This window comes from Labrus bergylta, chromosome 14 (genome assembly GCF_963930695.1).
Source record: "Labrus bergylta chromosome 14, fLabBer1.1, whole genome shotgun sequence".
NCBI classification, from domain to species: Eukaryota; Metazoa; Chordata; class Actinopteri; order Labriformes; family Labridae; genus Labrus; species Labrus bergylta.
In genome coordinates this window covers 10,096,456-10,124,350 of record NC_089208.1, presented here as the reverse complement: position 1 = coordinate 10,124,350, position 27,895 = coordinate 10,096,456, and the positions used below count along the sequence as shown (strand labels likewise).

At 39.7% G+C, this 27,895-nt stretch overlaps 1 protein-coding gene across 3 annotated transcripts in view; it reads right to left on the bottom strand.

Annotated features, from left to right (window-relative positions):
* LOC109981461 (roundabout homolog 2) overlaps positions 1 to 27,895 on the bottom strand; it is an 86,398-nt gene that overhangs the window by 24,533 nt on the left and 33,970 nt on the right. For 2 of the 3 annotated variants that reach the window (XM_065963120.1, XM_065963121.1), the window contains exons 3-11: positions 11,908 to 12,065; positions 11,634 to 11,754; positions 11,339 to 11,477; positions 8,663 to 8,799; positions 7,668 to 7,679; positions 7,048 to 7,172; positions 4,947 to 5,118; positions 1,477 to 1,682; positions 12 to 93 (exon numbers count right to left, since the gene is read on the bottom strand). In XM_065963120.1, the coding sequence (XP_065819192.1) occupies positions 12 to 93; positions 1,477 to 1,682; positions 4,947 to 5,118; positions 7,048 to 7,172; positions 7,668 to 7,679; positions 8,663 to 8,799; positions 11,339 to 11,477; positions 11,634 to 11,754; positions 11,908 to 12,065 (1,152 nt within the window). The remainder of the gene's footprint in view (positions 1 to 11; positions 94 to 1,476; positions 1,683 to 4,946; positions 5,119 to 7,047; positions 7,173 to 7,667; positions 7,680 to 8,662; positions 8,800 to 11,338; positions 11,478 to 11,633; positions 11,755 to 11,907; positions 12,066 to 27,895) is intronic. The other variant, XM_065963122.1, reaches the window with a different exon arrangement.

Sequence of the window (27,895 nt, the reverse complement as noted above, 5' to 3'; positions counted from 1 at the left end):
CTTAAGCAGACCTCTAACATCCAAGTAGGCACTCCATGATGTCTCTCCACTGGAGCTGGTGGCAACACAGGTGTACAACCCCAAATCAGACAGCTAAAGAAAACAGATCATAATTTTATTAGTAACGCACACAAGTCTGTCTGCATTGACTATCATGACCATTCAGATGATCTAAGAGTTCAAACGGCAACCAAATCCAACTCTGAAAAAACAAGAAAGTTAGGTGAAATTGTCTGTGAAACTGTAAGTTTTCCTCTGCTCTTCTAAATCCTAAATAATGCAGCTTTCATGCTGTTCTCTGTTGCTGTTTTCCTCTGGATCCAGTAGCCTTTGTAACTGTGATCCCAGATGGTTTCTACAAGCTCTTACGTCAGTCTGAGCTCTTGAAGGAGGTTTGCAACTAGTAGTACAGTAAAAATGCATTAACCTCCACTGGCCTGCATTTGGCTCGAGAAAAGCCCGAGAGTGGATGAGAGGAAACTTTAGCACCAGCCGATGAAAAAAAAAAAAGAGCCCAGTAAGAGCTGACATTAATTTTCTTAATTGATTTTCTCCAATAATAGTCACCCTCCATTCCCCGAGTCATCAACATTATCATCATCAATGCTGACAGAGGATATAAGTAATATGACAATCTATTTTATATTGCCGATGCCTTAGGAGCTGCTGACAAGTCGCCTATCTCTCAAGAGAGAGAGAGGGGAAGGGAGAGAGTGACACAGGCAGAGCACTTTGACACTCTGACAGGATACTGTATATTGCAGTCCCTCCATTATATAAGCCCCCTTTAGACCCCTTCTCTCTGGTCCCTGTCCTTGAGTCTAACTGCAGCATCAGAGATTCAGGCTAAATAGTAGCATTTAACAACTTGTAAAAATCAATACCCTATTCATATTTTAAAAGCAATCTTTCTGCACTTGTCCATTTGAGTTATATTCAGATGACATCAGCTGGCAGACGGGAGAATTTCTCTTTCATCAACCACATGCAATGGAAGGGTATGATGGGGAAATACAGAAACCAAGGTGATGACCAAAACTACTAAAATAAGATCCAGACTTCTATTAAGTACATTTTTTATTTACTAAACGTGTCTAATTCCTAAGACTATTAACGAAAAAAAGAAATATCAATATCTAGATATATACAGTATAACAGTCACTTTCAGGGTTTCTTATGGACAGGCTGTGTTATACTCATTTATCAAACATGGGACAACAATATTGCTTGTGTTGAAAATGGCACTGTAGCGTCTCCATGTAGAGTATTGATGGGATTTTTTTGTTTAAAATATTAATAAATAACCAAACTTGTAACATAGAGTTCTGCTTTTTAAGCAAACAAAGAAGTCTAAATGTGTAGCTCACATTTTCAATGTGATATCGGACCACTTATTAGACTGTAGTACTACCTAAAACTTGATATTGGATTCAATTCATTTAGCAGATGCTTTTGTCCAAAGCGACGATAACCCACCTTAGTACTCTGGATCTGAAGGCTGCCATGCTCCAGTAGGGAAAAGCGAGGGTCCTTTCCAAGAAGACTGGCCCCATTCTTTCGCCAGGTGACCGTGGGCTCTGGGTCCCCTGATGCCAGACAACTGAGTAGGGCCACACCTCCCAACGCCTGCGTTTGGTTGGACGGGCCCTGCCGAATGATTGGTGGTGGGCGGTCTTTAAGGGCTAGGAATAATAAACGAGGACAGGGCGTTAAGCACTAATCAAATACGTTTCCAGCACCCTTACACTGATGTCATTGAATTGGCATGGAACAATCATTTTCTGCTCTAACGGGTTAGAATTCTGGGTGGATTTGTGAAAAAAAAAAAAAATACACATGACCTTATCACAAGGTGTTAATTTGTGATTGCAGTAATTGCGCGAGTGGTTGCAGGCCCAAGATGTTAGGGTTCAATCAGTTGTATTTGTTGTGAGGGGAAGTGACTGTTTTGTGAGGCTTTTCCACAGCAGGGCAGTGTGCTCATGGCACTGCGTCACACCTTTGAGCTTTAATTACTAGGGGAGGATTAACGATGCTTCACCCGCGGTGCTAATTACCATACCTTCTTTATAACACCTCTCAACACATCCTGTCCCCTCTCGTCCTGCTCTGACTCATGGCTGCACCTACCTCCCCACTCCTTTGCATCCCTCCCCACCGAACCCCCCCGACAAAAAACCAAAAACACAGTCACACACACAAGACTGAACTGGAATTAGCATGCCAAGTAGAACAACAACTCATCTCATTTAAAGCTTTTTAAAGCATGTTATATCACCCAGAAAACAGCCTCTGCTCTCCCAAACAGTAATTTCTGGAGTGTTGAAGCTCTGTAGGCCTTGTAACTACCCCCCCCGCTTCCAATTTCCTCACTGCTGCTCTCCTCCGCCGTTATCAGGTCTGTCTCCATTCGCACAAGTGTTTACAGCAGGTTCCACAAGCCCTATCTTTTATCACACCTCCTTCAGCACAATGGGGAATGGTGCAACTCAAGCAGAATAGCCAAGAAATCAGGTAAAAATAAGTGCAGGGACAGTATGCAGAACCACGTGTTCATTGCTGGTTATTATGAATTATATACATTCCAATCTAAACATCATGTAGCTTGCATGGTGTTGAGAAGACTTAAGTGGGATTAACATGTTATGTGTTATGCTTCACCAATTAGATTTTATGGGGAACTTCAGGTGAGCATATGATTGGACCACATATTGGACACAGATTTTCAGACATCTTCATGGAACTTTACCTTAACTGTACAGCAAGCCATCAATGCCCCGAAAGACTGCGGAACCAACATAATTCTGCTGTTTCAAATTCAGCTTTAGCCTTGGTAGAAATGCAATCACACACCAGCCTTTGTGACAAAGGTTATATTAAAAAAGATCATTTTTGAGATTGTTTATCACCTATATCTGAGGCTCCTAGGGCTGCACAATTAATGAAACAGTTTCAAAGTAGGTTTGCAGTTAAAGAGATATTGCCGCTAATCACTTTTTGTACGTCTGATATTGATTACATTTGGAGAATTAGAACTTTCATGAGATGAAAGCATCTTATTAAAACATATTTTTTCTACAAACACTACTACACCACTTCTCAAGACTATATAAAGGTAACTCCTGGGGTCAGGGTTTGTACTCTTTGATCTAGCCTCACACGAGTTGCCACGGTAGCCTCCAGGCATCCTCAGTGTGTGTGAGAATCAGTCAGACAGGTTGAGGTGATACTACACTAAAAAGCTGTCTTGTATCGAACACAAATCCCCCGTAGGCTTTAAATATGTCTTGGAAAAAGAAGTGTGACGTGCTGCTACACTGAGGTCAGCTGCTGTGGTCAGCTTGGATTCTTCACAGTTGACTCTAATGGTGACCCAGATTCACGTCTATAGAATCCTGTCAGACCTCTTCTGCAGCATCTCAAACGTCTCTATTCGCATGCAAGGGGGAATGCAAACAAGTTTCAGCAATTGAGTGGCTAGATACAATGTCTGTATTTTGATCCCTTACACATACATTTCTTCAGCTTGCATGCTCATGTATATGCGGTACTGCATGTGCATTAGGTTGAGCAGAACAAGAGTCACTATAGCTTCAGCTTTAAGTCTCAGCAAGTACCATGCTTTCAAGTCTAACTGGATAATTGATAAACCCATCAGTCACACATGCAAGGGATAGAGTGCCAGTCCATAACTAAACCTTTAGAAAGTTTTTTTTTTTCAATTGAGGATGTTGTGGATCACTTAGTAGTGTTAGGGCGTTTTCACATTAGGCACGATTGTATCATACCGTGCCCATCCAGGATTGCTGCCCCCACCCCCTCTACCCCGCTGGTTTGATCAAATGAACCAGACTTTGGGGTCAAGTGTACTCAGATCCAGGCCTGGGTCCCTAGTGTGAAACCAAGTTTAGATACAACACTTTGCAAGCTTCAAAAAACTCCACTTGGTATCACAGTATAGCTCCCTGTTTTCTGCCATCAATCAAGGACAACCCTCCCATCCCTCCTGCTGTACACCAAACATTTTGATATTGATCCATCTCCTCTGAGTGACAGAGCAGTAGTCATTTCCTCTCCTAAAAACACTTCAACAGATGTTAATTTAATAATGTGTGGGAGGAAAAGCCAAGAAACAAATGGAGAGAAGGGCATAAACAGCTTCCAGCTGGCAGCGGCTCAGCACTTAATGCTGACATTAAAGCTTTGTTGAAAAAAAAAGTGTCTCTCCATCAAGAAGACAGTATTTTTTTTCTCACAGTTTCAGTCTTTTCAGTCCATTCAAATTTACCACTGTGAGGTGTTAATGAAAAGTGTGGGGACAGGCTTTTAGAACATACACAAGCATTTATGCACTCTGAAGTGTGGGCAGAGAAATGGCCTCAGAAAAACTGCCATTCGATGTGTGATTAAGTCTCAACAAAGCTGCAGGACGATATTTGTGTTTTTGTATGAATATGCACCCAAGATTGTGTCAAAACAAAAACTGCAACAACATGAAATACAGATTACTATTGACGGGGCTCTGAAATTTGAAGGTATGTTTAAAGTACCCCAACCAAGTTTAATTAACATAATAAAAATAGTGTTTATTTAGACACTAAAACACTAAACATGGTTGACTTCTTTTCCAGCCTATTTCTTTAAAAACATAGAAGAAAAATCAGAAGATTCTTCTGTTTTTTATGTCCTTTCATGATAAATATACTGCTGCTGTTTCACCATCTAAAATGACGCCTATTCTCTTAAAATGAGTATTAATCAACTCAACCATGCAACTGCATTTTGAGTATTCACTTATTCTATGATTGTAACTTCCAGATGCAAAATATACCTGAACAGGCATAACAATAGCATCTAGCTATAAAGTATTTGAACATAATTTCTATATAAAATGTTAGGGCTGTTAAATGACATTACAGATAAAAAACAGTTTTGTCCAGCCTTACCATCTGCAACCTCAAGCTGGGCTTTGGCCATGATGCTGCCTGCTACAGTGAGGGCTTGGCAGATGTAATAACCCGCATCAGAGCGCTGCACAGATGAAATAGTCAACTCTCCATCCGTGGACACGGAAACACGGCTGTCGCCCTGTGTCGGCTGGTTGGGAAACAGAAGATCCTACAGGGAGTGAAAGTGGGAAGAAATGTTAGCAGAAAGAGATGGCAGGCCTGTTTGGTAATAAACATTATGGCACGTATCTTTTACATGGTCAGTGGCTTTCATTATACATCTCAAGAGTCAATATGGAAATGCTTGGCTCTATTGTTTTAACCCAAGTAGTTTTAATCACATTTTGTTTTACAAAAGTCACTAAAGAGCTGCAAATGTCCTTTTAATTTATGTACACGGTTTTTATTATCACAATGCATGTTCACCCTTCGTGAAAATGTACATATTTTCACTTTAGCGAGGTCACACAGTGCTTCACAAAATATTACCATAATAGTAATAACAGCAAAAAATCATAAAAGATTAACATAGAAAAACAACATTTGTCCAAAATGACATTACATAATAACATCAAGATTTAATGTGGCCAAGAGCCAATTTAAAAAGGTGAATCTTAAGTAGCTTATGAAAATCATCAATAGAAGCTGCAGAGTGAATGTACAGAGGAAGAGAGTTCCAAAGTGTCGCAGCCACAAAATCAAAGGCACCATCTTCTTTGGTTTTCAACCTGATACGAGGTACAGCAAGTAGACCCTGGTCAGAAGACCTGAGCTGTCTATTGGTGATGTAGGGATGGAGCAGGTCAGAGATATAAACAGGCGCCTGCTCATGCAGGGCTTCATAAAAAAAAAAAATAATAATAATAATAATAATAATTTAAAATGTATTCTGACTTTCTTTGGAAGCCAATGCAGAGAGAATAAAACGGGGATAAAATGAGTAGACCTTGTGGACTTTGTTAACAATCTTGCAGCTGCATTTTGAATCATTTGTAAACCGAAGAGGGAGGATTCTTTGAGGCAGCTGAAGAGGGAATTACAATAGTCAAGCCGGGAAGATACAAAAGCTTTAATTAGCATCTCTAACTCATTTTGAGAGACAACAGGTTTCAATTTTGCAATGTTTCTTCAATGAAAGAAACATGAACGAGTGAGAGAATTGACACGTTGATCATAAAAGCATTGCTTGAAGAAAAACTACTCCAAGATTTTGAGATTGTATTTCTTGAAAGGTGAAAGGGATCCAACCCACTTAGCAACCTTGACGGCAATGCTATCAGAGACGATGATGAGGACCTCCGTTTTGACTGTGTTCTTCTGTAGGAAGTTGTCACTCGTCATTATTTATGCTGACGATATGCTTTCCTACTTTTTAGCCTCAATGGTTTCTAAACTATTCTGGAGGATAACTTTGCCAAAAAGGTATTTTTAAAATGTATTCAACATTGGGGGAAAGAGTGAATTCATTGTATTTTATATTCTCTAACTTTACATCTTTGGATAGCTCACATTTGAAGTCTTCACTGTTGTGTTCAGCAAACATTCATTTGCTTTCATATTCTAGCAAATAGGTACAACTCAGCTTGAAAAGTGGGTCAATGTCTCTTTTTTTTGTACTTTGTCTGAATGGCAGTTTATCCCCAGAGTGATAATCCTGCTGTGATAACCTGCAGTCATGGTCATGAAAATTAAAGCATCAGCATTGTCCCTTTCTGCACTCCAAGCAGACCAGCTGATGGGCAGGAAAGGACATTAGCCCGCTTTCATTATGTCTAATGACTCTAATGCAGCACATGACATTGTTTCTTGCCCAGCGAATGAGCCGGTCAGACTAGTGTGGATTGATGATAAATGACCACTTCACTATCTGTGTGTGGAACAAAACCACACTCTGCTGAGCCCTGGTTTGATCACTTTAGTCCAATCTGAAAGCCCCCTTTTAAAAAAAACAAAAACATTTTAGATACTTTACTCTGGAAGCTGCTGTGGAATGTATGCCTGTATTGCAATGCAAGCCAGAACACTGAAACATTATTTTCCCCATCATGCACTGATACCAACATAAACACATATCTTTTTTCACATTCAGTAATCTTACCTGGCTACCCTCTTGTTGCCAGAAGACAGTGGGTTGAGGTTTTCCCCTGGTCTCACACGGAAATGTAGCTGTTCGACCTTGCGAAACAATCTGGTCACGGGGTCGCACTACAAACTGGGGTGCCTCTGAGGTCGAAGGTAAAATAAACCATACAATGATAGCAACACATTAGTATAGGCTTCTCAAGGAGCTGCGTAGAGGAGAAGTGGTTTAAAAGAAAAAAAAGGTTTGGACTAAAGGTCCGGCTAGAAGCTAAAAGGTTCATGCAATACATCTTTGTAATTACTTCAAGAACTATGCCAATCATACAAGCCATTCATCCAGCTGTAAAACATTCGAATGAATGATATCAGCTAACAAACGAGGTGCCTATAAACGTCCTTTAATCTGAGACATATCAACCGGACTGTATGTGGACGCCCATTTTGAAGGAAGTGAGGTAGTTATTCCACTGTCTAGACAGGAAACTGCCAGGGGAAGTCAGGGGTTGAGATATGCATGTCCAGTATTAGTTTGATGAACGTGTTTGTGGAATGCCACAAGAGTACATGCATACACGTGTGTGATCAATAGAACAGAAAGAGAGCAACGCATGCACAATGGGATCAGCTCTTACTTACCAACGGGGCGAGCTGGTGACACAACAATGGTGTGGGTGAGATAAACACACACAGAGAGAGAGACGGAGAGCAGAGGAGTAGAACAGAAGGACAGAAAAAAATAAGAATGAAATTCAGAAATGAATGAGATGGAGTTGGGTTTCCATCCATGAAGATAAAGGAAGAGGGAGAGGGTGGAGCTCAGTCACCAAAAGTCAGGTGATGGCATGGGGCCTCAAGGGAATGGTACCTTGGCGACATTAGTGAGAAGGGTCAAAATATCATAACACTACCTGATGTACAAGTTTTCTTTAAAACTTCACTTATGCCTCGATAGCACACATTTACACTGGAAAGTGCAGAAGCACAAATCAGGCTCAACAAGAGGAACATGTTTAGCTCAAGATAAACCTTCCTTGGCTCTAGCACCAATCTTAAGAGGGGATCAGAACATCTTCTTCAGGTATTAGACAATCCATGCATGAGTAATGAGAACAAGCATAAGAATCTAAAATAGAAAGCAAATAACGGGGAATGAGTTAACTGTTAACTGTATGAGATAATGTGATGTGCAGTATGTACGATGATGTAGTTATGGCTCAAGTTTTTACTTTCTAAAGTAAGTTTATGACGATGTGAAGCACACACGAGGGATCTGAGCTGCTTTACAACATCAAACCTTTGCTATGAAACAGCTCCCTCCGTTAGATATGGTGTAAATATTGAGTGAGGGGGCGAGTTGGTAGAGAATGAGCCCCCCTGGAGAAGCCATAACTGTTCACTTAAAGCTGGTTAGATTGCTCATATCTGGAGCCTGGCTAGAGATCTGAAACAATCAACCACAGCAGCCTGTCATAAGAAAGGAAAGCTGAGGCCGGGCACAGCCTTTTCGGCAGGGGGGCAATAGCACTCGTAAAGTGGGCAATAAAGGAGTGATTGTCCTGTGGCCTGCTTCGGGAGACACTATATTTGTAAGGGATGGGTTATGAGCTCTGAGTCCTCCAGCAGTTACCCACCTCTGATAGTCAGGTAGGCAGACGCCTCCACTTTACCCACGCGGTTCTCTGCCAGGCAGGTGAATGTTCCCTGATCGCTCACTGAAGCTTTCTTGATCCGCAGCAGGAAGTCCTCCTTCTCATATCTGATGTCATATCTGGCAACGCAAGAGGAACAGTGACATCAGACACATCTCAGGTTGATTTAATCAAACTGGAAGATACACAGCGATGATTAAATTCTTCTTCAATAAAATCATTAAAAACAAACAAACAAACTAAATTGTGTAAACGTGTTTTGATGCTTAAGACGGAAGCTTTTAAAAGAGGTTGTGTCATTTTTGATAGAATAAAGACAGACTTTGTAAAGCAATTAAGACTCCCTGCTGCACACACTCTGCAACAGAGGCAGAGGAAAGGCGAGCAATTATGCTGAGATGAAGGCATGGCAAAATGAAAGGTGCTTTCAGCTGGAACCCTGGCTGTTCCACTATTTCAATATTTATAAAGACGAGCCACCCACTGTGGTGTGGGCTGTGCTGTATACTATATTGTACTGTATATATGTGTGTGTGTGTGTGTGCGTGAGTGCATCTGTGTTTGGAGAAAGAGGGAGACAGAGACAGAGGGAGAGACAGACAAACAGTCTGAGAGGAAGGGAGTGGCTCCGTCTGACAAACCGAATTTGATGAATGAGCCGAGCGGTAAGAAATGACTAATTCATAGACGTGTTGCATGCATCCGTGTGTATCCACTAGTGCAGCATAGTATATAAGCAGCAGCAGCGGTGCAGTTAGAGTGAGAGAAACATCTCAGAGACCAGAGTTTAGATAAGCGCCTCAGAGGGGCTACACACAGAATGAGTGGAGGAGCAAGGAGCCAGGCTCTCCCTCTCTGGGGTCCCTTTTGGCGTGAGAGATCCTGTGAAATTGTGTAGCCAGCCATGCTGATTCAGAGAGGGAAGACAAGTCAGGCAGAGAAATGGCACAAGGGGTGAGAAAAAGTCACATTTGAAAATAGATGTTCCGAAAGGGGTGTGGGCAGAATATCGATCGGGGTTGCAGGGTCTGTCCGGAGTCTGGTGAGGACTCCATTCACAGCACATCTCTGACCCAGATTCAGACTTCCCAGGAGGCCGAGGGGTTTAGGGGAAGAATGAAAGAAGTGGAAGGAGGGAAGTGAGGTGAGGCTGAGTCTGAAAGTAGGACATGTTTCAAGAGTCAAAGGGGACTGAAGGTAGAGGGCACAATGCCGGAAGGCAGGCAGATTGACAGACAGGTAGGTATTATTGTCTACTTCATAATGATACGCTAATGTCACAAGTGAGGGAACTTGCAGCACAATCAGTTTTTGCCCATTCTTAAGGGGAGAGATTATTTTTTCTTTTTAGTCGATACTTTTACTTGATTCTGTTCATGATTAAAACCTTTCCAAGATCACTGATCACTTTTAGCTGCCAAGAGGGAGAGCAGTTCATAGTAATAGGCAATCACGTCAAACACATTCTTAAACTCCAGGAGAATGTGCTGCTTCAGATTTGTGAAACGTCTAATCTGAAGAGCCATGAAAATAAAAAATAAAAAAAGGTTTTTGATGGATTGCCTAATAAGACATGCTGTAACCAAAGAATAAGAGCCCACCTACAGTGACTGAAGAAACAAGTGTTCTAAGGGGATTGCAATGCAATTAATGTGTGTTCTGACACAAGGGTACAAAACCAAAGGAACACCTTTCAACATGATGCAGTCCAACTCAACAGCATCACGTACTACTGTGGAAAATAACCACGTCTTCCCACACGGCTGGACATTATCAACAACATAGAGAAGACCTATTAAGTTGCCAGATTGTCTCATTTGATCATTTTAAACTGACAGAATAATTTCATCAATTTAACCTGCCATGTTATTAAAAACGCCACGCAGAGGGCCTCTTTTATGTTATCATGTCCTATATATAGTATGCTGCTTCTAAGTTATCTATTTCTTTTAGCCATTAAGAGCATATCTAATTAAAAAGCTTTGACCCCGGCAGTCTAAACAAAGGAGGTTCTAGAGAGTTCAACTGGACAAAAATCACTAAGATGGGTCATTGTGCTTTTAAAACTAAAACCTTTGTCTCTTCAAAGTTTCAAAGTTTCGAATCAGAGTCAAGGTTTAGGTTAGGTTTGTACAGAAAAATGTGAGGTGTTGCAGAGGTAATGTGCAAAAAACATAACCGAATGAATGCAATACAGTGATCTGTAAAAACAAACGCTGCATTTTTAAGTGATTAAATTCCTAGCATTAGAGCCCTAGCAAAGAATATGTAAAAAGTCTCAAATATCTTCCAACAACATCGCTGTAGAAGCCTCTCATAGGTGTACTTCATATCCTACTATGCATCCATCTCTTGCGTTTATAAAAAAAAAAAAAGCACAGTAAAACTTTAATGTGCAAATTTGTCAAAAGCAGCCAATAGAACGTCTTTCATCTGCTGCTAGCACAGTAGTTCAAACAGCCAATAATGAGATTTTCTGCTGCTAATAAATTATTTTGTCACATTGATGAAAGTCTTTCTTGGTTAATACGCTGAATCTATTATTTTTTTTCTAGTGGAACTCATTAGCTGTACTCCAGCATTTATCCATGGTGTCTCGCAAACACTCATGCAAGCACAGATGATTGAACTACACACTATTCACACATATAACCTCACCTGCCGCGGGGAATATCCACGTCCTCCTTTTTCCAGCGCAGCGTGGGCGGAGGGTCACCGTGGACCTGACACCTGAACTCTACGCTCTCGTCCACCAAGACCACCTGGTTCACGGGCCGCTGCACAAACACCGGTCGTTCTGAATGAGGGCAGAACACAGAAAATAGAAGCTCAATATACTTTTGGACGGAGTGGTAAATACTTCATGTGCTAGAGTGCAGTGAAAAACGGAGATAAAAGTCATGATTTATTTCTTTTCGGGCAAAAAGAAGAGAGACTATGTTAGACTTCTTACCAAACACTGAGAGCTGAGCTTTTTCACTTTCTCTCTCTCCAACCATATTAGCTGCCACACAAACATAAATCCCAGCATCGGTCTTCTTTGTATTTGTGATGGTCAACTTTGACCCACGGACCTGCAAGAAAAAAGACAAAATAAGTAATTACAAAGGAGTTCGATTTCAAGTGCTTTCTGTAGTAAGAGTTGTAGGCAAGTGTGAAAAGGTGACGCATTGAGTGCATGGTTGAGAGCATAAGTCAAAAAAAGTGCTCCCTGAGGATTAACCCACCGTGATCCTGTCATCTTTGAGGTCGAGACGAGCTTTATCCTTCCTCCAGAAGGTGGTTGGTTCGGGGTGCCCGCGTGGAGCCTGACACTCCAGACTGGCAGTCTCCCCGACTGCCACCACCGCATCCTGCGGGTTCTGTCTGAAGTCATCGCGTAACACTGCAAAACAACACAAAGGAAGGAGGGTCTGTTACTCCAACTGTAACAATGGCTCATTTTGTAATTACTTCCAAGTTTTATCAGATTCTATTGCTCTGAGACTTAGCTGTCTGGGGTTTCATAACCTTTACAACCTTTTTTTTCTAATGTGTGAGTCCAAAGACAATTCTATCAAGTAAGGAGCTGCCTCACAGGATCCACAGCAATCTCTCAGTCTTTAATAATACAGCTGTTCCCCTGAGGGGGTGTGTGCTCGTCTTTGATCTCAGCAGCTAAATGTAAGAGCGAGTAAAGCCAGGTAGGATTAATGGTACAATATAGATGGGAAAGACAGCCAAAAAGGAGAGCAGAAAAACAGGGAAGGAAAGGAAAGCTTTAGAAGCAACACAAAGAGGGAGGTATAGAACCATAAGTGATAGATCATGCATTAAAAATTCAAACAGCACGACATTTCTAAGACCCTATAGGGGGCTTCCTTATGCAAACTTGCTCACATCCGATGAAGTGAAAAAGGGGGTTTTTAAAGCAAATATCACACTGTAAGTCCATGACAGATATCAAAACATCAGTGCTTAAGTGTAAAATGTATGAATGTTTATCATCTGGGGAGTTTGATTGGCAACCTAGAATAAAGTGTATGTGTCATGTACAGGTAAAGTATAAGTCGGGCCTGAAGAGTGAGCTGGATGCAAAGGAAAGGGGTCAAAAATCATTAAATTGTAGCCTCTGGGAACCTTGAAAAGCCACAGAATATTTACAACACAGTGGGCCCTATCTTACACCTAGCCTTAAGCATCTCGGTGTGCAGCGCCATCATTATTATTGTCCACCCGGCGCAGTTGACATTTTCTTTTTCATTCAGTGCCCACAATGTGCAAATAGCAAGCAAGCTTGAGCCCCCATAAGTGCCCAGAATGTGTGCTACTTAACTGGCAAAATATAGTCGGACATGCCTGAAATCACATGAACTTTAAACCGCTAATGTAGAGCCAAGTATTACTAAAGCATTACAAATATTAGTCTTGCACCTGTTGTCTTGCTGGACATCACCAATAACATTCCTCATTGGAAGAAAATAATTAACATCCATCATGTCCCTTTCAGAAGTACAGTGCCTTTAAATGGGCCTACATACTTGTAACAGATGCATCATGAATGTTTTGAAGAAGACTATGGCAGAAAGGCTCAAAAGTGTCCACTACAAACATTTTAAGGAGATCCAGGTTTATAGATGTATGACATTTAGGAGGCATATCTATTTTGTCAGACCTGACAAAAAAAAGGAAGCCCCTTGGACTTTTCCCAAAACACAACAACATTTTTAATTCACTTTGAAGTTTCAATGTAATCATTTTAATTTAAAGTGGTCATACTTGAATGAACTTCTCGTGATGCTTTATCTGACCTTTCTTAAACATGAGCAGCGTAAGGAAAGCACCTTGATAACTGTAACTTTTATTGAATATAGAATTATAATGGATGTCCATAGTGATACACTGGAAGAACCTCTCATGTTAACTATGCTTATGAAGACTACCCTTTAATTGCCTTTTATTGCAAAGAAAAGATATTCATCTATAGGACTGAGTCTATGCTATTATTGACTCTTTTTCAACAGCATACAATGCTGTGCTATACTTGACACTATGGGGTTCCCAAACTTCTCAGATTGGTTGAATGATATAACGCTGTAAAGCCATACACACACAATGATAGACCTATCCTAACACTGGTAACACAAAATAACCCCACAAAAGAATACAACAGCCTAAAACACATCAAATCCTTTTATAAAGTGATTTATTGTAAGAAAGGCTAGAAGCAGAATACAAGTTATATCCAAGTATAGACTTTAGCACTGAGTGGGGATGTAACACTTAATAAATAGACACATAGTTGTGTGCATCTAAAGTAATTTTACAGATTCATGTCATTTTCATTGCACTTAATGATATGGTTTTATTTGAAATTGAACTACTTTTCACAATAGTTTGTAAAATATACTATTTGAAATTATTGAAGAATGTGTATTTGTTTTTTTGGAAGGCATCTCATGGCCCCCCTCTTTTTGGCTCACGACCCCCACTTTGAGAACCCCTGGTCTATGCTGTGGCCTTCAAACCAATTCAGATAACTACATGACATCTCTGAATAAAAGTCTGATAACAATCCATTAGCTGTTGGAATTCATTATATTAGGCCTCCGTAGATAACACTGGGACTGATGAAATAGAATACATTGGTTGACAGTTTTTAGAGGATATTTTTCAGAGGCCTTGTATGATAACACAGCTTCAAAGATAGCCTCTATACTAAGCAGCAGGGTCAGACCTTGGATTCTTGGAAAGACTCACTGCATGTACAGTTTAGAAGAGAAAGCACCAGTGACCATGGTTAAGGACTCAATCAAACACTCCTTTTTAAAGCTTCATGAAATTACAAAGGGGCCGGTGCAAGGTTTCATATGGGACAAAATGTTTTCAGAATATCTCATTATCAGCACCGAACGTCACTGAGATGTTCTGTAAAACGGTTGATTTTGTTTCTTTTTAAAAAATGTACTCTTTGTCCTCCATGCTGTTTTTTGGATGGGCCAATACTGTAGCTGAAAGAGAGGCAACAACTCCATAACGTTGAAAAAAAAAAGAGACAGGAATTATGACAGCTACTTGAAATAAGGTTGGTGAAATATGCAAAATTACATTTTACATCTCGGTTTATTCGTGTTCCATTTAAATGTAGTGTATTTCTGCATTTTTCCACTTCTGGACGAGCAATTTAAATATCCATGGCGGAGATGTCTGTGCTTGATTTCATGTTCAAAGGAGCGACAACTTCAAGAATTGTCAAGAAACGTCTTTAAAAGCCATACTCTTACGTTTCCAACAGAGGAATGAGGTAGCTGTTGCGAAGTTAAAAAGGTTAGAGCTTCAAAATTTCCTCATTCTGTCACTATCCCTAATAACAATTTAAAAAGCTACTGCTTGAAAAAGCTATGGGAGCGACTGTCCTGTAATTATGGTTAAAAATAGAGCCCATGATTTCCATGATGCCTCTTTGCATTAATACCTTAGGACATGTTGTTTTTGTGAAATGCCGAACTGTATGCCAAATCTGAATTAAAGCGATTTCTTTCTGACAACTGCTATTGTAAAAAAAAAAAAAAAAAAACGGGTCGGTTGCAAAGAATAACCAAACAAATAGGAAGCAAAGTATGTTATCTAAACTCTGGTTTAATGATTTGCATTATCGTAAATCACATCTCAGAAAGATCATCAGTTAAATTATTTTGTAAGACATTTTTCCATTCCAATCATATCTGTTTGCGTACGCCAGCTCAGGAAAAAAGTGACTGGTTTTCTAAGAAATGTCTACTGTCCAGTGTACAAAATTAACTAAAATTAAACGATAGTTTGCCAAACATAGAGTAGCAAAGACTGAAAAAAAGGCCTGGTGTTCAGTCTGTTTTTCATCCTCATTACAGCCATAAGCTGTTCTGCTGATATACGGCAGCATGGATTCCAAGTCCCAGAGGACACCTTTAGTGAAGAAGGAAATCAGGAAGGAGCCAAAGGCCCTTTGGCTCAGCTGTCAATCACATCCAGTCTGGAGTGCTGGAGTCCACGAGTCTCACTAGCAGACTCTACTTTGGCACATAAATATGCCTGGTTGACGGTCACGTGGGTACTGTACACTTAGTGACCCATTCCATACACAACACACTGATACAATTCACTTGACAACTTCCCCTTAGCGTGTTGTCACTTTAAAGATGATTTTTATAACAACACAGACACAGAAAAGTAAAACTGAAACACACAGAAGTAAGGCAAAGAAGAGTTATTGAGCCAACTTTAAATGTAGCTGAATGGTGTACAGCATATTGAAGTATGTTGCATACAGAGTTAGTTCTAGGTTATGATAATATAAGCTGTGATACTGCTTCCATTTTCAAATCCCGATATTTGACCTTTGGCACAGGAGCATATTAACAACATCTTTTCATAAATACATCCCTCACTGTGATGTGATGTCCTTCACCACTCTTTACATCATCTATTGGGACTCGGCCAAATTACATTTTAAAACTATCTTTATGGTCTAATGCTTCAAGTCTTAATCTTGGAAAATCCTGGAGTCTTTCAAACTAAACATGAGGAATTGTATGGAGAAAAAAAATGACCACCAATTTATTATCTTGTGGGGAACTCAAGTCGACTATTTTAAACACCAGTCACCATTCATCCATAGACTGTATATCCATGACGTTGCAAAAGCTTGACTCCTCAATGGTGTTCGACGCTTAAAGGTTTGAATGAATGAATGCATGAATGTATAGTTTCTATGAAAATTTTCTAAATACCTAATATAAGAGACAAATAATAATTTGGTGTCTTATTTGAGATACTAATACAGTGATCAAGATTGCCATTTGTAATGGCTAGCACATGTTCCCAGAATTATGGTACTTAAAAATCTAATGTCCCCTGACATTACAACTGAGATTGTTTTTTTTGTTACTGATGGTGCACATAAATCACATCTTAATAAGTGGAAAGTGGTAAGTGAATAACTGAATTAATACTACTGCCAGGTATTAGGTTATTAGAAGGTGAAAGGTGTTGGGGATGGGGTGTTAAAACACAGAAATATTGTTGGCTCTGTGCTTGTAATTTATTCTGTCCCACAGTCTGCATTACCCTACTTCAATATATCCTACATCCCCCATACCATTATAGGTGTCCCCCTTTGTTTCCTGCCTCTCCCCCCTGTGAGACCTCTCCAGGTTTCTGTCCCATAGGTGGTGTTCATGAAGGCCTGTGAGATGTCAGTTGGGGGAGTTGCTGTTGTTCCAATCTATTGATCAGAAATGTGGAGCCCCTGTGGAGGTAGCACCCATGTGTAGTCTGTTGTGGACTGGTAATTATTTCAGATGGCGGGGCCCGACACCGCTGCCTAATGTTGTCTGATTGAGTATTGCTCAATTATTCAAGCAGCCATTCAGTGGGACTCACTCGCTCACCAGCTTCATTTATCAAATCAGAAGGAGAATGATTTGTAAATGGGCTTCATTTCATGACACAATGGGTGGTAAAATATTTGACATGGTGGAAGTATTTGAATACATATAACTATACAGGAGCTCATTAAATGATTTTAAGAAGAAGGAGGGTGATGTGGATATTTTCTGAAAAACTTTAAATATTCCACCTCTGCATTCTGATTTATTAAGACCCCCCTCTAGTTACAGCTAGCTCTCTAAACCTGCGTTTCATTTCAACCATTTCAACACAACATCAGATCCATGAAAAGCCCACTTGAGATCTTGATACGTGCTGCTCAGCCTGCAAGCTCTCCGAATGATTCAGTCGGAGAATATCAACTCCATTTGGTACTAAATACGTGGATTTATTTCTAAACAGGAGGGGGTCTTTCAAAAACATTGCAGGCCATTTATCTTCTGTGGTACACTTAATGTCTTGTGAATCCATTCAGCTCACATGCGGTCTCTCTTTTCAAGGATGCAAACAGTGAAGCTGACTTTTAAAAGACCAGTCAGTATACTGGGGAAAAAAAGACAAAAAAGGAAGACTCTTCGCATGCCGTATGATGTAATCATTAACTAAAAGAAAAAAATGTGTGTAAAGCATTTATGTCAGTGCCTTGAACCTGCATTATTTCTAATGGTCAGCAGGAGGAGACTGCATGAAACCAGATGGGTAAAGTAACCTACTTCTCAGTTAATCCATTAATCCAGTAAACAATGAATTTACAAATGTTGTGGTCTCAAATGATAATTTCCCAATAGGAATAATACCAAAGGTAAATTATTAATGGTTCCTAACCTTTTTCCCTTGGAGCCCCCCTACTTGTATCTACGAAAAGCTGAGCCCCCCCCCAGTGCCCACAAAAAAACAGATACATTGCTTTTATAAATTTACATGAATTTAAATTGTTTTCATTGATAAATTCTATCAGGATATGCTACACACTTGTTTTATCCCCCCCTTCATGCTTGTTTTACCCACCCCCATAGAAAACAAACAAACAAAGACAGACAGACAAACAAACACAAAGTATACATATTCCAAGTTCCAGTTTTTTGTTTTAACATGGTTTTATTCAATATGTGCAAATCTAATTTTGACTAACTCAGAATTGACAGAGCCTCAAGCGCACGTTTGCTACCATATCTGCCTTCCAACTTGTATATAGATGTAATGTAATATGTCCAACCTGTTATTCAAATAGGGCCACTTCTGGGTCAAAAAAGACAAGATGCCAACTTAAGGCTTAAACAAAAGGTTGTTAAATGAAAAAAGGAGCCACAATTGTGGCCACAGTAGCTACATCCACTTTTATGATAGAAATATTTAAATGCAATTACATTTGGACAAAACAGTTCAGTGCCCTCTAGAGTTATTATAGTGGTAAAGTAACCCAAGTATAAATCAGATAAGTAACGCCTTTTCACCAGTGTGTCAGTGTTTGTTCATGCATCTTCTGTAAAAGAAACATGAGAGCTTGTAAGATGCAAACTCTGATGCAATTAAGGAGTTACACAGTTTAATCATTTTTGACCTATTAATTTGGCACTAATTGAGTCAGCTCAGTACATTAATTAATTGAAAAAGACAACCTTTCACGTCATACCAGAAAGAAGTAAATAAACAAGGTGTGACTGACAGATGGTAATGGGTTACAAAATTACAACCTAATTATCTCATGCAACATTTCGTTGTTTTTGGAGAGAGTGCTTGTCTTGCTTGTGCACCTAGCGCCGTACTGTACGATCCCACCCATAAGAAAACTGCTGTGGTAGCACTGTAGAGGCAAAAAGAAACAGAATTGTTTATGAGCTGAGAGGAAAGATGAAGACACTAACACCTTGCGAGTTGTTGCGTGCAGATGGCCACATTTCCATCCGGGGGAATTACAGATGCAGTGAAATGCGATGTGCTGCATATGGACAAAGCTTGCAATATAGCAAATTTAAACCATAGTCAGGTGGTTTCCCATCACAGAAAATGTTAAATATCTGCTCCTTGTATGGTATCATGTTGCTAAAATTACCATAAAACTGTTTATACAAAGGTTTATACAGTAAGTATTGCAGTGACTGAAAATGCTTTTCGGCAGCTCAGTGATTTCCTATGACAGTGGTCTGCTAAACTGTGCTTTGGAGTTTGCTGAAGATTCTTTTTGAACACCACAGCCTGTAGGGTTTGTGTCACTTTCTCAACAGCAGTCAAGGATGTCCCATATCTGTCACATGCATAAGACGCACACTGACGCATACATGGCGTAAACAAAAAGAAAAACAGCTGCCCTGGTCTTATAGCACAAACTTTGCTGATGACCACAACACATCAAGAGCCGAGCAGACGCATGAAATCAAGACAGATCTGCTGAAACAGAATTTAGTGGGAGGCAACAAAAAAAAAGAGAAGACTATCCAGAGTTGAAAGGGCTATTTGCATTGGGGATTATTTTTTAAATAAATAAACAACTTAACATGTCTGTGGCCTAAAAAAGTCATCAGCAATCAGTCAGGAGTACGATCAGCAGAGAGATGAGGAGCGTTTACACAATGTCCCTCGAGGCTACGAGCCCAGCACAGACGTGCAGTACCTATTATAATTTCACTTTCACATCAGCAGGACACAGCAGGAGGAAACCAAGGCACACTATTACAGAAAGAATATTATACAAAACAGAGGTAAAAAGGTTTGAATTGCAGGCATGTGCATAGGGGAACTCAGCATTGGTTATATTAAGTGTCATTGTGATTACTAATTGGATTTGTGACAAAATCTCAACACCTTATTTCCATTACTGGACTCTTATAGATTGTTCATGTGTTGGTAAAAAAAAAATCCCCCTTGTTTTATTGAAAAATGTTTCCAGCAATCGCAACAGCCTTAAGATAAATTTGACCCAAGTTCATTTCCATTTTTGAAACCTGGCATAAAATCTAATCTCAAAGGCAGCGCGAGTTCAGGAGTGCTATGGTAACCCAAAGTCAGCAGTCTCCAAAATTACAAGCAGGCAACCAGAAAAACCCTCACACCGCTTTGCTTTGGCTTTTTGGCATCATTAGTGTCGAGTCAAATTAGTGTCGATATGACGGTCTGAAATAGATGCGCGGGGAAAAGTGAGTACGCCTGTGGCAAAACAGAATTTAGCAGAGGTTTTGGATGCAATTGAGTTTATTTAAACTGGGGATGACTTTTTGCAAACAGACCCAGAATTTAATGATGAGTGCTTTTTATACCACAGTTTCCTTTCAATTGAACCTCCATAGCTTTGGTCCAAAAAAGAGAAGATGGCTTTTACTCTTGTCCTATTAATCCAAATTTATGCCACTCATAACCAGAGGGCCCACATTACCTTTACTCATAACCTCTTTTTTTCCTAATTTGAATTTACACTTTTAGATAGACTAAATGCATTTGTTATGCATTCTTTGGCCTTTGAGCTTGGAGCCACACAACCACAGTGAAGGGTTAACAATAAACGTCCTAGCATTGTCATGTTTAATTAACCTCCATTCTCTTGTCATGTAATGTAAATTGAAGTTGTGGACGGTATAGAAGGAGGGTTCTCCCCCCTCCCCCAACTTCCCCTGCATTCCCCCACCTCTCACTTGCCATGCCTCTAGTTACAGTAACAGCATTCCCTCAGACCACATTTCCACATCTATAATTAATTACTCCTGTCTCCACTCATTTCTTCACGAGAACACGGTCCTCTATGTAAATCCTCCCTGCTCCCCCGACTATCTCATCTACTAACACCTGTAAATCTAGATGTGCATTTGTGTGCGCAGCTTTATGCAAATATTTGTACACGACCTTAGTTCATGTTTTTGCATTTTTTAAGATGCCGGATTCCTTCTCGTTAATTGTGATGTTCTGTCTTACTATTATCTTGAGTATTTGAAGGAACCTCTGCCAAATCTGATTGTGCTGGGAGGCACGTTTCACCCGTGTTTACAACCCTGGACCCCTGCTCCAGCTTTTATTGGAAGAATATGAAAAACAAGAGTGGAAAAAAGAAAAAAATCGGTGATGGCAAAATATAGAAAAAAGATGATCACATTATTTATTCTCAAAGACCATGGATATCATAGGCCCTTACAGCAATATTGCGGAGATGTACAACATGAGCTGGAAAAATGAGTCAGGGATCAGAATCTAGCCTTTTATCCGCCTTGTTTCACTAAAGCAGCGGTCACCCGGGGAGAGAGAAAGAGAGCTTTCTTACATGTATTCGCCCTCTCTAACTGAAATTATGCACGCTGCTGTGTTTCGCAGTCATCATTGTGGACATCAGCACAATGGAAAGAAGTGGATAAACAAAGAGCTAAATGTGTTCTCTCGCAGACCTTTAAAGGTTAAAAAGGCTTAATCTGTTCTTTTTTTTTTTTTTTTTTCTTTGTCTTCCTTATAAATCTACCATCTTCTTCTTCTCTCATTCTCTATTTCCTCAAGTAATGGTGTGTGGTAAATTTTCACTGCCTATACACTATGGTAGGCTTTAACATTATTTCCCTACAGCCTTGACTATTTGGGATTTAATGGAAGAAAATTGATGTTCGAGAAAGCAAAAAGTCTGCAGTGATAATCTGTGCGTCTACACCATCCAGCATGATCAAACACAACCCCGCCAGAGATGGTGGGTTTAAGCTGTGTTTACCACAACTATCCTTCCTTGCGCGGGTACATACAGATGGCCCACAATATGTCCATGTTTGGATAACATATAGATATGTATGGCTGCAGTTGAATAAATGCTCTGAGCTATAAAGCAGGGCACTGCATGCGCCCCTGTCACTGCTGGCATTTAGCACAAAAGAAAACTAATTAATATGGTAATGTCATGCCACCATATTAACTGATAAAATATGGTGCACTGTGTTGCTTTGATTGTGCTGATTTGACCTTTGATCTCCAAATGAGTAAATGGAACTGGAATTATCAAACATGTGTGTAAGTACATGGGGTTTGTGTGACCTGGAGGTGACCACCTGGCCCTATCCAGATACAAGACACACAGATACAAGTAGATATCAATGTGCATCTTTTATCTCAACCTAAGAAACACAGATTAAGATTTCTGCATGAAAATGTGTAGTTTCTAATTAGACAACATTCAATATATCTAGGACCTCAAGATTGGCTTTCACTTTCAGAGTTTTTCATTTCTGTTTTGTTTATATAACAGTAACCATGTTCGACAAGATGTATATGCATTTCTATGTTTGAATCCTACTTGACAGGCCATTGTGTTAGCAGGTTTGCTTCAGAGCACTGTCAGTAACAGGTAACTATGCCCTAACTGTGATCAGAATTTATAAATTAATGCCATGTTGTTGAAGACTTGAAACTATGGCAATTGAACACCTTAACCCATTTTGAAAATGAGGTAAATCAACCAAGAATTAGGGTTGCACTCTCAAAGACTGACAGTCTGACCTGTTTTTGCAACCAGTGACCCTACTGGCCATTTGACATCATGAAAGTTTAAAGCAACAATATGTAACTTTCCAATCTTAAAATAATAGTTTCAAAGTCAATATAATTGTACAATACTGTCAACAGAGAGAAAGGCTTCAAACTATTGTCCACAGAGCGCCCTGGTTGTTTTCAGCACTATGAAACTTTGGCAGTGGGCTGCGTTTCTCTTGTGTGTACGACTGTATGGCACTAGTTCAGACACCAGCTTTTGGCTAAAAAGAAGCCAGTTAGCTCGACTCTGTACTGTTAAATACAATGGCTGAAACTAAGAGACCAAAGAGGAAGCTGACTGATGAATCTCAGAAGAGAAAGAGAGAAAGTGACCGAGCAAGTAGCCGGACCAGAATAAATATTGGACAGGCTTCATGAAACAGTAGCAGAGCTGGCATTACACACCGTGTGTTACGACAGTGCAGTTGCACTCAGACACATTTTGGTGGGCACCAAAGCGCACTAAACCAAATTCCCACACTTCACTTTAGAAACCAAGAGGTATGAAACGTGTTAGGAGGAGAGTTAATGCCATTCCCCTTAGCAAAATGACTGAAAGGCATTGCCCTTGTTAACCTGCAAGACAGCCAACTACTCATTCAGAAATTTAAAAGAATTAACAACTAGTATAAAAAAACACCTTTTGCAACAGCTTCAACAATTTGAATAAGCATTACCAATTGCAATGCTTTTTACAAATACATCACAGATGTATATACCTAATAACTAAAGGTCCAACTTGCACTTTTATAGCCATTCCTTTTCATTTCAACAAACCTTACTGATGGTTCAATTCTTGTGTAAAGTCCTGCATCCTCCTCCTCAGTTCCCTATTATCATAGAATCCATGGATGAGGGTTGGTGCTTCTTAATATTTGTAATTTATTTCAAGGATAGCCCCTTGAGATGCATCATCTCATTTTCAAGGGGGTCCTTACAAAACATAAATTAATCATCATAATACAAAATCAAAATAAAAGGTAAATCCAAAACATAATACCAAACATTTAAACACAGAGACACCCACACCACAAACATGCACACATTCACATTCACTCACACTTAATGCTCCCCCAAGCCTAGGCACCCACCAACCAGCCAGTAACACAATCAGAAAAAAACAAATATATATAATAATAATAATAATAATAAAAAAAAGGAAAAAAGAAAGGAAAACCTCTGCATATATACATACACACTATACAGTACTTACACACATAGTGTACGCAACATTAAGGCACAAGGTACAGAACAGTACATACATGTAGATATGAGGTACACGAGCGCAAGCAAGAGGAGAGCAGGTCCAGACAAACTAAGTCCAACAGAGAAAGAAAATCAAAAGCAAGAGCAGGATGTTTGACAATGAGCAAGTAGAGATGATTTAAAGATATGAAAAGAGGTGATAGATCTAAGTGAGCGAGGTAAGTTATTCCAGTCTGATGGAGCTTTAAATTTAAATGCACGGCGACCAATTTCTTTCCTGATTCTTGGTGTGAGGAAAAATAGATGATCAGTATGCCTTAGGCTATACTGTGAACTGAAAGGGATTAGAAATTGTTTCAAGTACGGAGGAAAATTTAAATAGATACATTTAAAAGTAAATAGCGACCAATGAAGTGTCCTTCTGGACTTGGGAGCCAGCCAATTCAAGGACTCATATATTAGGCAGTGATGGGTCCTATATGGACACCTCAAAACAAATCTACAGAGACTGTTGTATAAGATAGTGAGAGGTCGAAGATTTGTCTCTGAGGTGTTCCCATAGATAACATCAGAATAATCCAGGATTGGCAGCACCAATTGTGTCACGATTCTTCTCCGGAGTTGCAGTGAAAAACATTCAACAGAAAGATAAAGTGATTTTAGACGACCATATATTTTCTTAGAAACTGAGTTGATATGAGGTTTGAAAGATAACTGGGAATCTAGCCAAAGGCCCAAATATTTAAATTCATCTACTTTTTTTAATGCTGTTCCATCCAGGAAATTAATATGCCAGTTTTTTGTTAAGGGCAAAGAATCTGGTCGAGTGCAGAACAACATAAAATATGATTTTTTCTTATTCAGAAGAAGCTTATTGACAGAGAACCATTTTTGGACTAGATTAAAATCAGATTGTATTGAGTATTGAATTTGTGAAATGTCCGAACTGGAGGAGTATATTACAGTGTCATCTGCATATAAATGAATTTGACGGTCAGAACAGACTTGTGAGAGGTCATTGATGAAGATGGAGAATAATAGAGGACCTAATGATGAACCTTGTGGCACACCTTTATCAATAATCTTGAAGTCTGACTGGCTTCCCTGAAAAAAAAACACATTGACTTCTATAATGAAGAAAAGAGTTGAAAAACAACAACAACAATATGATGGTCTAGTCTACCTAAACCTTTTTCCCCTATGTATTCATGTTTCTTTTTTCTTTTAGGGAACACACATGAGCAAAAAGTTGTATTTTATGATAGCAGTTAGGGTGAGGGGGGTGGAAAGGCTAAAGATTAGCATTGGGCCATCATCTGGTATAAATTAATGGATCACCTACTACGCGCACATTTAGGTATTTTTTTTGCCTATGGATGCTTGTCAAGCTTTTAAAAGCTAAAGTAATATTTTTTAAGAAATGGTTCTATGTACTGTATATGTCTCAGTAGCAATAAGCTCCTCCTTCTCTGCCCTTTCAGCCCCACCAACACACCAACACTCAACTGAGCGGCTTAGGAGATTATTCACCCCAAATCTGTTAATCACATCTATGCACACCCCCCTGGTGATCCTATGCCAGGCAGCACAGATCCTGCTCATATATAGGGAGCTGCCGTGGGTGTCTGTCACTGACCTGCTGCTTCCAACACCTAACCAGGCTTCCTTTCTGCATCTTTCTTCCATCACATAAAGCGTCTCAACAGATTAAAGCGCTCGATCTATCAGAGGAAAGACTGCGGTGCCACTTCAGGAAATGGCATTCATTTTTTATATATATGACATTTCCATAGACTGATAGGTAAGGAATAAAAATCAGGCCAATCTTCCAGTGATCGCCCATCATGGGGTGATCAGTCTCTGCTGAGAGAGCACGTCGCTCCCAGTGTGAACACACACATGCATATTCATGATCTTTGCGGTGAAAGTATACTGACACACATACAGGGGGAGGTGTGTGTGTGCAAAACACAAAGGCACATGCTTTTTTTCTCTCCTTCTCCTACACACAAACAAAGCTGCTCAATACATCAATATCTTCATGCTACAGTAAAAAACGTTTCAAGTTATTCATTGCTCTCTTCATCCTCCGTCAGTCTTCCTCTTTTTTTCTTCACACACAATTCCCATTTCTATATCAGTTGCTGAAACAATGGAGGTGGCTTCTTCCAAGAGTTTGTCTTCTCTAGATTTCTCAGTATAATATACAAGCATTTTCTTTAAAATGTCAACCTACCCATGTTCTACAGTATCTTTCCTGCATCTTTGTATTCACAGATCTCTTCAGTACAAAAAAGACTGCTATGTGTTTCTTTTTCATTTAAAGCCGTATAGACCAAATAACAAACCAAACAGTCACATGTAACCCTTTATTATTTGTGCAGTGTGTGTGGTGCGCTGGTTGACAAAATAACTGTAAATACTGACATGGCTAATCTCAGCCCAGCTGTTGGTATTAGGTCCTTTAATCCCGGTCCAGATCGGTGATGTGCTCGCACTGGCTTGGGGACAGATGAGCAACAGCCACCAGGCTGCCAAGTGGGCTAAAGGCAGCAGACTGGCCTGACGCTCACTTTTCGACATGATAAGCTGTATATCCGCCGGTCCTGGAGGGCAACTAGGAACAGCAAAGTCTTTGTGTTGCATCATGCAGTCTGGAATTGACTGGTTTAGCTGCAATTTCATACCAAAACGTTGTTATGTTTATGAAATATCTTTTTACAATACAAGAAATGATATCAATCTCCTTACAGTTGTCGCTGAAATAAGACAAATAGGGTAAGCTGACAATAACAAAGTACTAGTGTCATTTATTAAATAACACGCATTTTGTTTTTGATAAAACATTTTTCCATTACAAAATGTCTAGTCCTGTTACACAACAAAATATTGCCCCGAACCATTGAAACAATCACTTTTTCTAAATTCTTGAATACCTTTTTCAAAATGTAATATTGTAGTTAAACTTTTAAAATCAAGTTGGAATTACCATCCCACAAGCACACCTGTGACCCATTCTACCAGTCTGACAACTAATGCTGTCATTTATCACTTGCCTCTCTTTGTCTATTTCTAAGTCAAAGAGATTGTTTCACTGACTGGCACAGACTGTAAGCAGCGCACAGCTCTGAGAGCAAACACACACAACATACTGTATTATTTGTGTCAATTCAGTTTGCTCAGATGTTCACTCTCTGAAGCAGGATTGGACCCGTTTGATTTTTTTTGTCCCATTTTTCATCTGATTTTTGTCAAATCAAGTCACATTTTGTCAACGCTTTCATAAGCTGTCAATCTGAGTTCTAACTGACATGCCATCACTCATCCCAGAGAGCTCCCCTCTGATGAAATACAGTTCACATCACAGGGATGGTTCTGTTTCCCGCAGGCAATGAAATAACCCTCTAAATCCTGGTAGAAATTACTACTGTGAGAGGCTGACTCTGCAGTATGAAGTGCTGCACTTCTCTGCTGCTGACACACTGGAGCCAGTCTGCACTGACTCTACTGTCTAATCTGCATACCACGCTGTGTGCCAAACCGGATTGTGGTTGGTCATAAGAAAACAAGTGAGGAAAGAGACAACGCAACATCTGTGTCATGTATCAGTAGGAGGTGGTCAGTAGTGTGAGACATGTAGTAGATGACTGACAGATGCAAGCACAGACATGGATGCCAACACGTATTCTCTAGATAGGAGGCGTAAAGAAACAGACAATCCTGTCTTAATCTATCAGATAAGAAAAATCAACCTCGCTGCCACCGCATGCAAACAGACACTGCAAACAACACATACCCAGTTGACTTCCACAACCTGTTCTTTTTACTAAGTACTGAAATTAATTTAAATTCAAATTAGTATTTCTCAGAACTGTTGAAGTGAAATTATCTGTTAAAACAGAAGAACATAGATTCTTGCATGTACACTATGCTGTATATGTTTTACGACAGTGCAGTTGCACCAAGAGACCTTTGGTGGGCAAAACCAAATCCGTGTATAATGTTGATTTCAACATGTTGCTTTTCTTTTAATTCTTACATTTTATTTCTCTTTCAGTTAAGGATCCACTTTGTTATAAATATACATCCAGAGAGACTTCTAATTATAATGTA